General features: G+C 38.5%; 1 protein-coding gene across 1 annotated transcript; it reads right to left on the bottom strand.

Moving 5' to 3' along the window:
- Positions 1 to 747: 747 nt before the first annotated feature.
- On the bottom strand, positions 748 to 15979 carry gosr1 (golgi SNAP receptor complex member 1). Its single transcript, XM_077541228.1, has 9 exons — positions 15837 to 15979; positions 15357 to 15468; positions 14400 to 14487; positions 13795 to 13902; positions 13571 to 13662; positions 10311 to 10385; positions 3584 to 3613; positions 2120 to 2202; positions 748 to 1548 (listed from the first exon to the last, which is right to left on the bottom strand). The coding sequence occupies exons 1-9, from the start codon at positions 15931 to 15933 to the stop codon at positions 1424 to 1426; spliced, it is 810 nt and encodes a 269-aa protein (XP_077397354.1). The 5' UTR covers positions 15934 to 15979; the 3' UTR covers positions 748 to 1423.
- Between the last annotated feature and the right edge of the window lie 124 nt (positions 15980 to 16103).

Genomic DNA, 16103 nt, shown 5'->3' with positions numbered 1-16103 from the left:
ATGAAAATGATTAGGTGCTTATAGCAAATTTGTAGTGGCTGATTGCAATGTGTCAATAACATAAAGGAGATCAAGTTGTAGTGATGAAAACATGCAAAATAAAGTATAAACTTGTTTCAAACATCATCCTTAATCAAAAATGTTTTGTACTTTCCGTAACATACTACAGTATACCTACTTGTCAATAGCACTTTGATTGGAATAATATGCAGTTACTTTTATGCTATAACTTCTTTGAGGTCCCACAAGTCACATATCATTAGCGTTTTCTATATTGTAGGCACATTTATTTTATTATCCACTAACAGGTCAGCATCACAAAACGTAACTTTGTAGCCTTTTTGTAAAATATCTTTGTGACTCTCTAACGGTCACACAAGTGTACAAGTAGTTTAATTTTGTGTATAAAGACAAAAAACAACACATTGAACCTCAATGAAAGGAGCAATGTAAAGGTGACTCGCTGCACAGGTGGGCCTCACAGGTGTAAAACGAAAATCAGCTACTTCAAGGTAATTTTGGTAACAATTTGTGATGACACAAATGGTGACATTCATCATAATTTCTTCTCTACAACAATCCATGTTGAAGGTATTCCTTCTTTTTGAATACAGTACGTGTTAAAGTTCATTATTTGCTGCCAGATGAACTGAGGTGCAAAGTCTTAAATTCCAAATTGCCCAAGTTCGTGGTGGTTCGACGTTTTAAATCACATATTTTGGGGGGAAAAAAAAAAAAGAAGACACATTTAGGTTTGAGCCCAACTTAATGGTCACAATAAATGGATATGAATAATTTATTAACTCACATTAACGCCCATTTCAAACTTGCACATCAATTAAAAAGAGCCATTCAAATAAAAATCTTCCCAATGTGAAAAAAAAAAAAAAAAAAAAACTTGATCACATATTTCAACATTTCATCAATTTCTCAGCATAATGTCTCCTCAAGGGAGTTATTATGATGTAAGTTTTTAATTATTATTCGTACTTTTGTATCCTGTGTCTTGTTGCTGGAAGAAATCCACCCACCAATATGTTGTCCGTCTGTCCCACAGCTAGAAGTGAGTTCAGTAGATCTTGTTGGACAGACCTTACATCAGGGGTGGCGAGATCCGGTCCTCGAGGGCCGCAGTCCTGCAGGTTTTGGATATTCCCCTTCTTCAACACAGCTGATTCATGATCTGCTCATCAGTAAACTCTGCAGAAGCCTGATAACGAGCCTGTTAATTGACATCAGCTGCACTTCGAATAGGGAAATCTATAAAACCTGCAGGACTCCGGCCCTCGAGGACTGCAGTTTGCCACCCCTGCCTTACATCCTCCTGCTCAGGAGTCTCCAGTGTCCTCATCAATCACTGAGCCGTTTTCCTGGGAGTCATACACCAAAAAAAAGAGCCGATCTATTCGCTCCTTTGAAATATTCAGTGAAAAGCGTAGAGCAAGAGGAGGATGGTGCAGACGCCGATCACAGAGCCCAAGACGAGCGAGTCCCGTCGCTTCCGGAGGTTGATTCGCTGGATGAGATTGTTGATGGCTGGGAAACGGTCTTGGAGAGCAAAGGATTAAGGACAACACCGAAGGATGCGATGGAAAACAAAATAAGGAAAGCACGGCATCTTTTTCGATCCACAAACATTAATTAACAAGGCGATGAGTACAATGCAAATAAGAATGCAAATATTTGTGGGGCATTTTGATTTGACTGATGCTATACTTTAGTACGATGCAGCAATTCCTGCAACACAAACGTAAAATCGTGCAGAGGAGCAAGAGTATTTTGAGAACAGGCGGAGGTGGCAAAGGGTTGAAGGTTTGAATCCCATTATTGACAAAAGAATGACCCACACATGACCTAAAAGATTATGGTCTTTTAAAGCAATTATATTCACATTGCGACACGTATAAAAGTATGACTCATGAAAGACGATTAAGTTGTTCTACCATGAAATAAGTTTCCATTGAGAACAAAGGGCGATGAGAGAAAATAATCAGTTTTCATATTAAAACAGAGAACTGAACTAAAACCAGGCATCTGCCTATAATAATGCAGAAATCAACCAACAAGAGGGAAAACAATATGTCTGCCTTTCAAGCTTGGCGGAGGTAAAAAAGGATACTGGCCAGCGTGTTGACTCGGCTCTGTATGGATTTCAACATGCCCCTTTGGGATGTCATATTCTCCTTGGTTGCCATGGCAATGCTACAAAGACAAGGGCAAATGATATGGAGAATATGAAAGTGAATCAGCACAAAATGAATGGGCAACCTGCCAACATATAATCTTTCCAATATTAGGCACCTCAAGCTGTTACAAAGCCTTGTGAATGTTAGGAGGGATGAACAGCAGCTTCTCTAGGCATTGAAAAACAAAAGTGAAGGAAATGACTTTACTATCGACTGCAGTTTACTCATTTGGCAGGCAACGTTCAAGAAGCGTTGCATGTACCAGCCGCGTCGTGTGAGGCCGTGCGTCTCCCTGGGGGTGGAAGCTGCTGAGGGGACAGTAAAGTCCCCCAAGCAATGTGAAGGAGGAGATCGTATTCTCCTCAGTCAGGTACAAACACTTGCTGACTGCAGCAACTTCCCACAGTCTTTCTTTCAATATGAATGACCGCATGGAAATTAGAGCTGAAGCTTCTTTTCACACTTTCTCTGCAGTCACTCAACATTTGCAAACAGTTGGATGCCAAAGAATAAAAATAGACCAATATGTTGTTTCTAGCCAACAACACTATTGAGGCATTTCCACTTATATCGTGAATATTGTTATATTGCTACCATTAAATTATTCTGATGTAGCAAGAAAAACCACTCCTGTGCACTGATTAAGAATAAGCAACATTAAAAACTGCTAAAGATTTATGTGCACGCACGCGAGCGAGTGGGTGTTGTGCTTTCAGTGACAAAGGCCACTAATCAAGGCTGCTACAGCAGTCAGCCCCAAAGGAGCCATCGTTGACCGGAACCAATATACTTGCAATTTGGGCTGGCCTTTTTTTTTTTTTTTTTTTTTTTTTAAGAAGCAGGGACTGGGGAGGAATTTATGATGCCTCAAGAAAAACAACATGACAGTCATTGTTTATTGCATCAAGGTCAAATTAAAGCGCAATTCATTACCAGGGTGGACATTATTTAGTGGACAGCATTTAGAATGTGGATCATGACTTTCAAGCTCATCTACACAATGAGCAACTTGAGGTGAATTTGAATAGATTCCAAGTAGTAAAACTGGTTCCAGTCCTTCTTTGGGCTTTTTAAAAGCCTATCAAATTCACAAATAGCTCTGGAATTGTGGAATTGTTCATTTGTTTGGTAGAATCTCTTAATGCTTATTTATCCTGTTGGAGCACCAATAACTTGTGAGTTTCAGAGTTGATGTTTTGTCGGGGTACTTCCCAGAAAATGTATGGTTTGTCCATATGGACCTTGGTCCTGTTAGCTTCAATTAAATCAGTAAGCATTTTGTTTTTCTTTTTCAATTTTTGTCCATATGTGACATTTTAGTCAAGGTTGACTCCTTGATGCGCCGGCAGCAGTAATGTATCATCACGGTGGATGAAAATCAAGACAAGGCCTCTTACCTTATTGTGTCATCCATCAGACGATCAGAACTGCACATGGAAGGAAAGACATGGATTTGTCGGTTATCAACATGAAATTCTGTGACAGAGTTATACAGTTTATCTAGTACAAACAACCAGGAGTAATGAACATTTATATTGCATTAATTCAGAGCCAAAGAGAAAACCCCTCTCGAGACACAGTTAATGGTTAGTGAAACAATACAAATACACAAGTTTTGTGTCTTGGGTTGCTAAATTTTCTGCAGTTCACACCATAATCTGAGTCAATTTGGACCATGTTCCATCTAAGTAAAGCAAACCAACCGAAACCAAAGAGGCTGTATTCCGTAGTTGATGAGTAACTTTCAATAACTCTTCAAATTCATGCTTAATTGTGTTGTTTTTGTTACAAAACTAACGCAATTTTGAGGGCAAGTATATGTTAAAGGCCTGTTTCCATCTGAGCATATCCACAACAACAAACCTTTAAAGTTATTGTGAAATGAGAATGGATGTGTTTGATTTCAAACCTCAGATTCTGATCATGAGAGAATAACTGTAGTTACATTACTGGTATTTTGTTGCAACTGTACTAGATTTGTTTCTCTTTTGTTATTACACTCTGCTTGCATTGGGACCAAGAGGTGCAGTGACCAACCAGATCAAGGTGATCGCACCCTGAATGACAGATGATGTCCACATATGAATTAAATGCCCTTCCATTAGATGTCAAAAGGTTTAAAACTATTGCCAGCAATTGAGTTCCGTAAGTCATGGCTTCAGTGAGTATTTTTATTTTGTGTACAATTTCACATAAGTATTATTTCAGTGTATATACTTTTTGTGACATTTGTTTAGTGGTTTGACATGATTTTTTTTTTTGGGGGGGGGATATAAAATGGATGCCTTCGCTTAAGAAAATGTTGTCTTGTATAGGTGACTTTGTGCAATTTTAACTCTTTTACTGCCTCACGTTTTCCATAAAACAACCCCCGCAGTGCCAGCCGATTTCAAGCATTTAACTCATCCTTCAAGGCAAACAGAATATTGTGTTCTTTTACTACATATACAACGTATCACATGAAAGACTGCATTCCATTCGGAAAAAAAAGAGAGCATTTTTCTACCTTATTCCATTCTTTACTAATCACCATTTGAAAATAAGTAATTTGAGTGAAATTGCAAAAATGTAAAAGATTAGGAGAAAACAAGCTTTTTGTGAAAAGATACATTATTTCCACAACAGTGACTTTGACACTCATATTTTCTGTTTTGTGACGCTCTGTGAATTAGGTTTAATGTGACAAAGGCTTTTCTCATTCACGTCATCCTTGAAAACGTTGGATTTCTGCTTCTTCTGTAATTCCATACACTGGTAGCCCATTGAAAAGTGATACAATGCTGCCATCTGCTGGTCATAGTTAGTGGGTGTTTTTGATTCCACAGCCCATTGACCAGGCAGCGCTGCACTTACCCCAGGTTTTCACCGGATGCGGTTGCGGTGCGGTTGCGGTGCGGTGCGTCTTGACTGCGTGCTCCGGACGGGTCAATTTTTTTGTCAATCCACACCGGCTCCGCACAGCTGCGGTCCGGCAGCTCCGTCGCCGCCCACTTCCCAACGTGTCTCGCAGGACCGCGCGCGCGATCGATCATGTGGCATTTCACAGCGACAAACATACAGAAAGTCTGTGCTCAACAGAGAAGCAGAAAGAGAGGTGGACTTCTTTTGATTTAACCTTTTCTTCTTCTTCTGCTATGAGATTCCATGCAGCATCCTTTTTTTGGTTGTCCTTGTAAAGTATATTAATAACGAGAGACGGGTCAGTGCGGGTCCACTCTTTATTTCTGTCTTCCGCGTCCGGCTGCCGCTCAGTACGGCAAGCGAGACGGGCACAACAAGCAATCGCGAACATCAAACTCACAATACATTACAGTCCTTATAAAAAGGATGTGCCGTGTCATATATTATTTTGTGGTTTTCCACCTCCAATATAAACCTCTCCTCGTCCATGTTCGCTGGTGTCTAAACCGTGAATGAGCACATGGCCCGGCGACGCCCACGTCACGTTTTGCTGAAAAACTTGCGAAATAGGAGCTGGCGAGTGTTTTATTCTGAAAGGTAACCGGAAATTTATTTTGAAACTGCCTCGGTCTTCCTGTCCCGCTCGATGTGTTTTGTGCTAGCTTGCCATTTGCCGGAGGCCTACCGCTGCGGCGTCCGGCAAAAATAGAAAATAGGTCTATCCTTGCGGAAGGCTTGCGGCACGCCGCAGGCCTTCCGCAGTCGACACGCAACGCACCCGCAAGCGGTGTAAACTGCACCATTCGAATGAATGGAATCTAATTGCTTGCGTCGCCGGACCGCACCGCAACCGCACCGCAACCGCACCGCAACCGAATCCGGTGAAAACCCGGGGTTAGACGTTGCACTTACATTGATTGATTTAAAAAAGAAAAAAAAAGAAAAAATGTAGTTGACGTTATTTAACGTTTGTGGTGGCATACATTGTGATTTTACTAATGGTTTTTAAACGTTTTTGGCGGTCAAAGAATTAAAAGTGATGACATTGTCGAAGACTAATTTTTTATGTAAGCTCTCGGTCTACTCAAAGCTTGGTAACATACCGCATAACATAAATGACAAGATATTTGTTGACTAAATCTTTCCAGAAACCTTGGGCTGAGAACTCAAGAGGCAATAAATAATGTCTGTCTGCCGAAGGGAAACAATTACTTTAGAAAAGGAAAGCAGTCAGCAAATCATGCATTCTCTGCAGACCTGAGACTGCATCAGCAAAAGTGATCAGTGATGACTAGCTTTAATTAGTGTTGAAGTCTAGATTCAAAGCTATATATATATATATATATATATATATAATATATATATATATATATAAAAAAAATAAAAAAAATAAATAAAAAAAATAAACATTTACTGTATGCAACTAATTCACGAGACTTTGAGATGCTAAAAACAAGCCAATCGTCAAAAGAGAAATGGAGTTGAGGGAAACACTATGGATGGCTACTGACTGCAATTCAGAAACCGAATGGTAGTTGAACAACATTGAACAAAAACCTGTATTTAGAGGAACCTTTAAAAAGAAAACACCAGCGGCCATGAGTGATTGTCCAGAAATGTACAGTATGTCCGAAAAAACAAAAAAAACAAAAACAAATGTTGAATGACGAAAGTATTATTTTGTCAGCAAGTCCTTATCGGTGTGACCACGACCATTAGCTGTTCCTTTGAAGGAGCTGCACCTCCTCCTCTCTGGTTTATTCATGAACACTCACCTTTATGGCGAAGAGATGGAAAAACTGATGCAACGAATGTGAGCCACAGATAAGAAGCACAGATTACGGCACAAAGATCGACAGCACTTACAGCAAATTTAATAAGTATTCAACATCACTGCTCTCATTTAACTAAATTAGTTAGTGTCATCTCACGAACTACATTACACAACTTGCATCACAAAAATGTGCTACAAGATAACCAAGCAAGTTAAACAAATACTCAGTGAAGCATTTCTGTTGTAATTGATTGTGCACATCTGCGCAATATAAGTGAGACTCAGGCTACTAACACATTTAAAACATTTCTCTTCAGTCATTATTGCTATGCAATAGCTCTAATGGAAGCAAGCGTCAATCAATCAAGTGTAACTTAATATACAGCTTCACTTTCCTATTTCCGCTCCCATCTATGGTCAGGGGAAGCCCTGTAATATGGTCAGTGGGAAAATGTTCATTTGTCAGAATCCTGATGAGATTTACTGGACAGGGAAAAAAAAAAAAAAAAAATCATCCTATCTTTGTCTGTCTATGACGATTCAGCAATACATTATAGACTGTTACTATACAACTACTTTGCACTACAAAGTGACTCTAATGCAGTGACGGTGTCAAAATTGTGACTGGCATCTAAACTAATTGGCCCACTAATTTAATTGGCCAATATTATTTCAGGGAAAAAAAGGCCAATTTTTTTTACCTCCTTTATTTCTCTCTTTAAGGCAAAAAATAAAAAATAAAATAAAAAAAAATAAAAATAAAACATTACAACACATTACAACACTAATTCGGGATGTAACGATATCAAAACATCACGATACAATATCACGATATGAAGGTCACAATACGATAATTGTCACGATATTGTGGGGGCCTTGGCGATATTTAAAAGAAGATCACAATACTGTAAAAAAAAAAAGAAAAAAAAAAAAGAGCTCATACTAAATAAAAAGCACAATATTGTGCTTTTGTACATAACAGCAATGCATATAAACACCTACAATCTCTAATAATATTGAGGCACTTGCTAATGCAAGAACACATTGATCGCTTCACAAGCAAATTAGGTTCCCCTTCATCTGACAATTAGCATAGATTTTAAACAGAGTAGGCAAAAACATCCCGAATGAAAATAAAATTGCGCTAATAAACTAGCCACTAGAGGGTGGTAGAACTGCACAAATGGAAATCAACGACATTTTTTTTTAACAAATGTGTTCCTTTTAAATATTGTGAACACGACGGTGACGATATTGTGGCAGTTTTAATATCGCAATATCACGATATTGCCCTTATCGTGACATCCCGAACGCTAATGACAATCAACGATTGCCCGGACTGAAAAAATTGGCAAAACTCTATCGACTTTTGTCAATTTTTCTGTTTGTTGTTGTTAAACCAATATTAAAAAAAAATATTGGAAAACAGTCAAACGTTATTGCTTTTCAACTTTATTGTTGTAAGCATTATATATAATATATATAATTGCCCAATTAATTGGTTAGCAGAATTTTATTTTGCCAGTTATCAGAATCGGCCTTAAAAAAAAAAAAAATCCATACAAGTCAGGCTCTAACTGGCACTATTTAATATTACAGTGAGTATATTGAAGGGGACTGCATATATTTATAATTTCCAGCAATACAAAACCAAATGTTGAAGGAGTATTATGTTGACTGGCAATATATTTCTACCACAAAAGCACTCACAGGAGAGAAGTCTACCACAACACATCCTACTTCACTAATATTTCCTGAATCTCTTCTTCCTATTTATGAGGGCACCATGAGTTTAATGGGTGTGCAGTTGAGAGGCATCCCCTTGGTGGTGGTTGGTACAAATAGAACACCACCCACTTTCAATTAAATCTCTCATTCAAGCACATTTGAAAATTTACATTAAAAAAAACACACCAAAAAAATACAAAACAAAACAAGTATGGTCTGTATACTACTACATTGATCACTACAAATACACATAGTCAAGATGGTCAAGCATGTTGGTCATTTCTGTTTGCTCATTTGGCTCTCATTTTTGTGTGCGCACCTTATTGACTAATTTTATTGTCTTCACGTACGGATCTCTCATATTTTTACAGTGGTGAGCCATGAGGTGCAACATGACCTCTCTAAACACTACCAGTCAGAGCACTAACCTACATTTACAAATTACAATATTTGTTCTATGAAATTATACAAATGTCTTCCCAATATGCCTATTATAATTATTTGATAATGTTCTCTAAGATGCACTGCTTCCAGTGCATATGCAGATAATGGACTTTTTTTTGGGGGGGGGGCAACCACATGTAGTCAATCTAATATTTGAAGGTCCTTCAGAATCAGTAGAGTTATATCAACAATGGGGAGGTTTCTTTAACCAACCAGATTTCAGATTTTCCTAAGCGAGCTGGCCCACAATAAAGACAGCATTCTTCCATCCTCTAATTCAGTGGTTATTAACCTGGGTTCCATCTGAGTCAGTCTGAGGGGTTCGGCGAAGGTCAAGACACACACCTGACTCAAATGGATCGTGATGATGATATGCCCCACTTGGCTATCTGAGCTGCAGGGAATTTGATGCGCTCAGTAGTCGACTTGGGGCTATTGTGATGGTATGTCGTGTGATATCTTTATTCTCAGAATTCCTTCATACTAAACATGTTGAGCAAAAAAAAAAAAAAAGTGGTTGGACAAATATACAGTATTCAATATGAATTCACATGTATAACGAAATGTATGGTGTTCCACAGGGTTACGTTTTGGGGCCTCTGCTGTTTTCATCTGATCTACTGCCTCAGGGTTTCATTTTAAGAAAACAGCGGTGGTTGTTTTACAAATAGTGTTGAGTTGAGTGATAGGAGTCAGCACCCTAACTTCAATATTTGCAATGTTAAGTTGAGCAATTCTAGTCCAGCACAACTATATATCTAGCAAAACTAAAAGGAATAATTTCTTAAGCTGCATGAAGATAGGGAATGCAAAAACACAATGCTTGCTTACTTTCATATGATAAGAAGGGTTCGGTGACTGTGCAGAGTAAACTGGTGGGGTTCAGTACCTCCCACAAGGTGAAGAACCACTGCTTTAAATTACTAGCAACATACACTTGTAATGGACTGAACACACCAATCCATTTATTTAGTGAGCACTTTTGGTGAGAGTGATGTATTTCAATTTTTGCTGGTATTTAATGAATATTGATTCTGCACTGTTCTATATGATCTACGTGGCAAAATTGTGCGCTATTATACTGCTTTTTTGTATTATATTGATGGTTTCTATAACTGCAACTTGATATTGACGGTATTAAGAGGTGGATTAGGTTGGTAAGTCGCCCACCATTACCTTTTGGTCCACCTGAGCAATGCTTGAGATGCGGGAAAAACACACCTGATCAACTCATATTACAAAAGAGAATTGAAAGGTCAGAAATGGTCGGTACTTACTTCCTCAGATGCTCATGCTCTTTCAAAAACAGCTCTGTTCTTCTGTTGTTAACCCCAGAACCACTTTTATACATTCTGAAAAGGAGTGGAGAAAAAAGCAAAACACAGTGGTTAAGGTATAGACAACAAAGAACATAACTGTTGTCTTAAAAGACTGGCTTTCTTGTAGGTATTGACATAGTACAAGCGTGCCCTCTAAGTGAAAGGCATGCAGCAGATGTTTAAATCCCCGACCATCTGACTATCAAAGGTATATTAGGTTGCTGTGCCACTACTGAGAGCCATTTCCTCTTGCCACACGGTGATGCTTTGAATAATTAAGGAAAGTGGCTCGTGTATTGCTCCAGGGTGGGGTCGAAAAGCTTATTGAAGGTCTGACTTTAAAGGTGAACCCTGAGGTGAATTGTTAACTTAAACGGTGGAATGGCAACATTTTACACACATGACAGCTACAACAATTTTGCATAATCATTGTGAAATCCCATTTTGGCATAACTTTTGTGTCAACTGGTATCTTTGTAATTGCAGGCGCCAATACCACACACAGCATTTCTTTTCATCTCTTTTACATTAAAAGCCTTCCTGTGGTTTACTGGTAGACAGGCTTTAATGCGAAGCAACAGTGAGAGGAAATGTCCACTTGCATTAGCCATGACTTCAAAAGACAAATAAGTGGTTCCAAAGAAGTAACACTGCAAAAATTCAGGACAGTCATACAGACAGAAAATAGCTGCAACAGTACACAAAGTGCAAGCTATTTGTCACAACAACAAAAACTTAATTCCATGCAAATACTTAATAGGACTACCATAATAAAACGATAAAGAGGGATCAGTTTTCCCTTAGTGAATGTGAGCGGATGGTTTATTACACCAATCGCAAAGTGAACATCACACACCCATTTCTGTGGTGCAACTCATTTATCTGCAGCTGTTAACAGCTGCTCGCTACTGTGCTCTCATTGGTTTCTGGTTATTTAACGCAGCCCCACCCTCACGTGGAGAAAGAACAAGATAAAGAGCAGGAGGCAGTGCGAGCGAGGGGTGCAAGTGGACACTGCATAGCAAATGTACTCATTTCATTCCCAGCAGGGATGAAGCAAAGCTTTTTAAAAGGGCACGAAGATGTCCTTTTTTATTTTATTTTATTTTTGTGGCTGACATTAAAAGCAGGAGCGGTCGTCCGAGTTCAGCTCTGCTTCATTTTGCTCTTCTGAATGAAATAGTGACATGCACAATATGTTTGTGTGCACACACGTGCAAAAAAAATCCGCTCACATTGTCCAGTATAGGAAATGTTTGCTGAACTGTCGTGTTGTTCGCATAAACGTGACTGTGGCTATAATCCATATGAGCACAGTTACACATAAATCTTGGGTAAACGGTATCTGAGGATCTCTCCTGTCCCCTGTCTGTCCAAATGGTAACTGCAAGTAAAGCATCCATCCATTTTCTCTATTGCTTATCCTTAATAGGGCCACAAGGGAGCAAGAGCCTATTCCAGCAGAATTTGGGTTAGACATGATGTACACCCTGAACCGGTTGCCAGCCAATCATAGAGCACATACAGACAAAAAACAATGACACTTATATAAAACTTATATTCTTCACATTTCTTTGCTGATAATTTACTGTTGCTTCCCCCAGTGCAATTTTGACAAATTGTAGCAACGTAGCAAATGGGAAATATTTACCTCACTATTCTCCGTTTCACCTCATCATTTGAGACATGAAAGTGTGCGCGCTGGAGGTAAGCCTCTGTGGATCGGGACCAATTTGACAGATATCACACCCATTGTTTCCCCAATATCTGGGCCGATACCCGGCCTATCGGATCGGAGCATCCCTAATATGTATATTTAGTCAAGGAAATAGTTTGCTGCTAAGCACAATGTGAATATAAGAAGTAGATACTGTATTGCTGATTATATTTTCAAAAAGAAAATAAATTAGTTGTTTGTTATTAAGTGAAACGTTTCTCTTTTGTAGTAATAATTGCTATTTAAACAACCAAAAAAAATGCATACAAATATTTGATTACGCAATAGAACTTTCAGTAGGATGCTTGAATAGTATAGAATGCCTGTAAATATAGAATCATTGCTTCTGGTCCCTGAGATTAACCTGCATAAAAACTGCTCCTCAAATGAAGCCATTGATGAGCAAAATTGCTCCTCAAATAAATAGTTCCTCATTATTTTGATCCTTGGAACTACATTTTGTATTAAATGAGGAGGCATTCAAATCATTCCACTATGTTCGTTACTTTATTTACGTGAAAAGAGCTAAATGTTTGCAACAGTCTTCTGTAGGATGCAGCGTAGTTATGGAAAAATGCAGCCACAATATTAAACAACGCTAAACTAACACATCAGTCATATTTAAAAGTAAGCAAGGTTACGAAATGGCAGCATTTTTCATACATCTCTTCTGCTTTTGTATTAAGATCTCTGACTGTGTGCCAAGTGAGAAGACATTTTATGAGTTTTGCAATAATTGCTTCTACCATCGAGTATATATGGACCACTCGTTAGTAGCCACCCACAATATTAGTCATTAATCGCTCGTCAACAACACAGGCTAGTTTGTCTACCTAAGATTGATCTGCGCTGCCCCTTAAGTTGGCGCAGCGGATAACCTAAACGTGTACTGTATATGCGGTGATACATCATCCTTTTAATTCAATTTCTTATGTGCACTGACCATCAATAATAATGAATACAGCCTAGCATTAAAGTGCTAAAAAAAGTGCAATTACTTGTTTTGGAAATCACAGAAGAACTTGGAATTACTTTGCATTAGGCTTAAGCAGGTATGCGATAGGAACAGGAAGTCTGCATACTGAATGGCTGGGGACAGTCGATAGGAATTGTGCAGTGCTCACCGTATGCTTGTGGCTGCAAGATCAATAAGCCATTACAAAGCAAATGACAAGAGTCATTGTTTGATGGAGCATTTCAATACACTCACTAACAGCTCAGCCAATCAGAGGACAGGACACTTTCTTCATATAAATCTTCTTCTTTCGGGTCCACGCCAGATATCCCACAAGCAAATAAATAATGCAAGCAAGTGGCAACAGCTATTTGAGTTAACAATTGAATTATTTGGGTTCCTCTGCTTGAATTATCAACACTGGTTCATTGAAATGATTAAATACCAAAAGTTAAATGGATCACATTATATTATACATTCTATAATTTTAGATTATGTCTCCACAACACATGACCAGAAAAGCCTACATTACAGTAGTTTACTTACTCAATGTCCTTTCTGACAGATCCTAATAGGTCTTCCCGCTCCCGAATAGCTAAGAAGTTTCCTTTAGTTTTGTGGAATTCGTGTGTGTAATCCTAGGACAGGAAAATGAAGAGACAGTGTAAGATATCATTAAACTATGCATGCAGGTTTATGTGCAAGTAAGTATGGATTGGATAAAGCAGTTCATTTCAACTTGCTAGAATGACGTGAATGAGTTGGCAAACCTGTAGGATGTCTCTGTGCCTCTGGAGGGTGTGCATGAGTGCAGCATTCAAAGAAGCGGCGCCTGGTGCATTGGTGTATTCTGCCATCTTGTCATTTACTGCTGTCAGCTGAAAGAGACAAAGTGGAATCGAAAATGTATATAAGATAAGCAAAAGAACAGAAAATCAAATTTCATGTTAATGTGCAGTTGCTAACAATACATATTAAAATACATGCACTTAGTTGGTAAGATATTATAACAATGATTAAGATAAACATTTGTTAATTTGACATAAGAAGGCATGATGCAAAATTGCAATATTTTTGGACTGAACAACAAAAAAGTAAAACAGAAATTATGTCACTCACTGTTTCACTTTCTCCTAATTATATTGTAATTTTAAACACTACACATCTAAATGCAGCTGCCTCCATACCTTTAATTCAAAAGTATTAATTGTGAAATTAAAAATAATAAAAATGATATGCACAGTGCATGTAATTTGCACATGCATGGAATTTTTTTTCTCCAACTCCAAGCTAGATTAAGTTATACTGCACAGCACACTTTCCTTTAATGACTACTAATATTATCATTTTGAAGGACAATTGGTAATGCACTTACTTTGGCCAGCAACTGTTCAAGCTCCACTGACATGGTGTCAAACATCCTGTCCTGAGTGGAGTTATTTAGCAACGGTGTGGTGTCAGATCTGGAGGAAGAAACCACATGTACCAAAAAATATTTATAAAATAGTTGATATTATTGTTTTTGTTTTTTGTTTTTTAAACGTTGTTTTGAGTCATAGCAAAACATTAATTTGTTCCCAAAATAATTAAGTGTAGTTACGTAATGAACCATTTTGTGGCAGAAAAAGGTTAACACACAGATGAATACACTCACACGTTCTATAGTAAAGTGTATTGTGGATGTGGACTGAGATGTATGAAAGGCACTGCCATCAAATTATGCTGTCACAGTATACTTACAACGGGACGCAACTATGACATTGATTATATTGCTAACAGTGTGGTATTTGTATTTAGTGAGGGTGTTTATGTGCACAGATGAATGAATTTAAATCACACCGAATAAGAGCTCTCTGTGTTTTAGTTTTGGGGAAAGCGATCAAAACAAGAGTCACAATCAAAAGGAAGAAAAAACAAATCTGCGGAACTCTCAAGGCAGGCACATCTCGCCTAATTGAATTTGTGACATAACATTACCACTTTTTGAGATATTATATGTTTAGTAGTAAACGGTAGTCAAACACTAGCAAAAACAGCACTCCTGTAACGTGTTGAAATAAGAGTGGAAAAAATACAGTATACAATTCTCCACAAGTAGGCTAATTCAAATCCATAAAAGGTGCGCTGATGTGCATAGTGGTTTAACTAAAATTGTACATCGGATTTGCAGTTGTATGGAACTAACAGCGTAAAATATTTAACTAAGACAGCAATTATTTTTGCACCCATGACCAGGTGCCACGTTACAGCAGTGTAAACAGAGGGACAGACGATGGTCTAATAAAAATTTCCCTCAAAGCCAGGAGACTGTGAAGCATCATTGTCATCTTACGTGTCTCCCCGCCGTCCATCCCTTGAACTGCTGTAGCTGGTACACAGTTTACTGAAGGACACCAACTTCAGGTCCAGTTCATTCTCCAATTGCCTGGCCTGTTTCCGTAGATCTAAAACACATGACACGCACAGCAAATCGTTTCAAAGTCATCCTTACTTAGCAAGGGCCAGTAAAAACACAGACAACCGTGACAAGTTGATCACATCGACTAAGGTTGGTTGTATAAAACCCATCCGAAATATTAGCTTTTATGAGCGTCACAACGAGGGTAAAAAACAAACAAACAAACAAACAAAAAAAATCTGTTGATGCGATGAAGTGAGTTACTTAGCGGTTGGTTAGCTAGCTTGTGGGCGATACGAGACACATAAGCACGACACGTTGACATGAACACAGACCAACAAACAAAAGCATGTTAATAATACAGAATGACAGTGTAAACTCTTTTGACAGTCGAGTTAAATTATTAACGCTTACCTTCCCAGTAGTTACTGCTTCCCATTCCTGCCATCTTTGTTTTGTCTGAGACGTCACCAACTTCCGGGATTCGCCAACAAGGACCGACCGCCACCATTCAAATATTTTATGTCGCCCTCTGTCGACATTTTCTAGTAGCACAACCGCCAATGAAAGCGTGCTAAGCTGCACTGTATTAGTTCCCAACCCCAAGGCACACGTTTTTAAATTCTTGTGCCTGCATTGCTAGCTGGCACAGACAGACTAACGATGCATTATTTTGTAATA

The sequence above is a fragment of the Festucalex cinctus genome, chromosome 13 (genome assembly GCF_051991245.1).
Source record: "Festucalex cinctus isolate MCC-2025b chromosome 13, RoL_Fcin_1.0, whole genome shotgun sequence".
Taxonomy (NCBI): Eukaryota; Metazoa; Chordata; class Actinopteri; order Syngnathiformes; family Syngnathidae; genus Festucalex; species Festucalex cinctus.
Note: the sequence above shows the minus strand (reverse complement) of the source record. Positions and strands in the feature narration are given on the sequence as shown.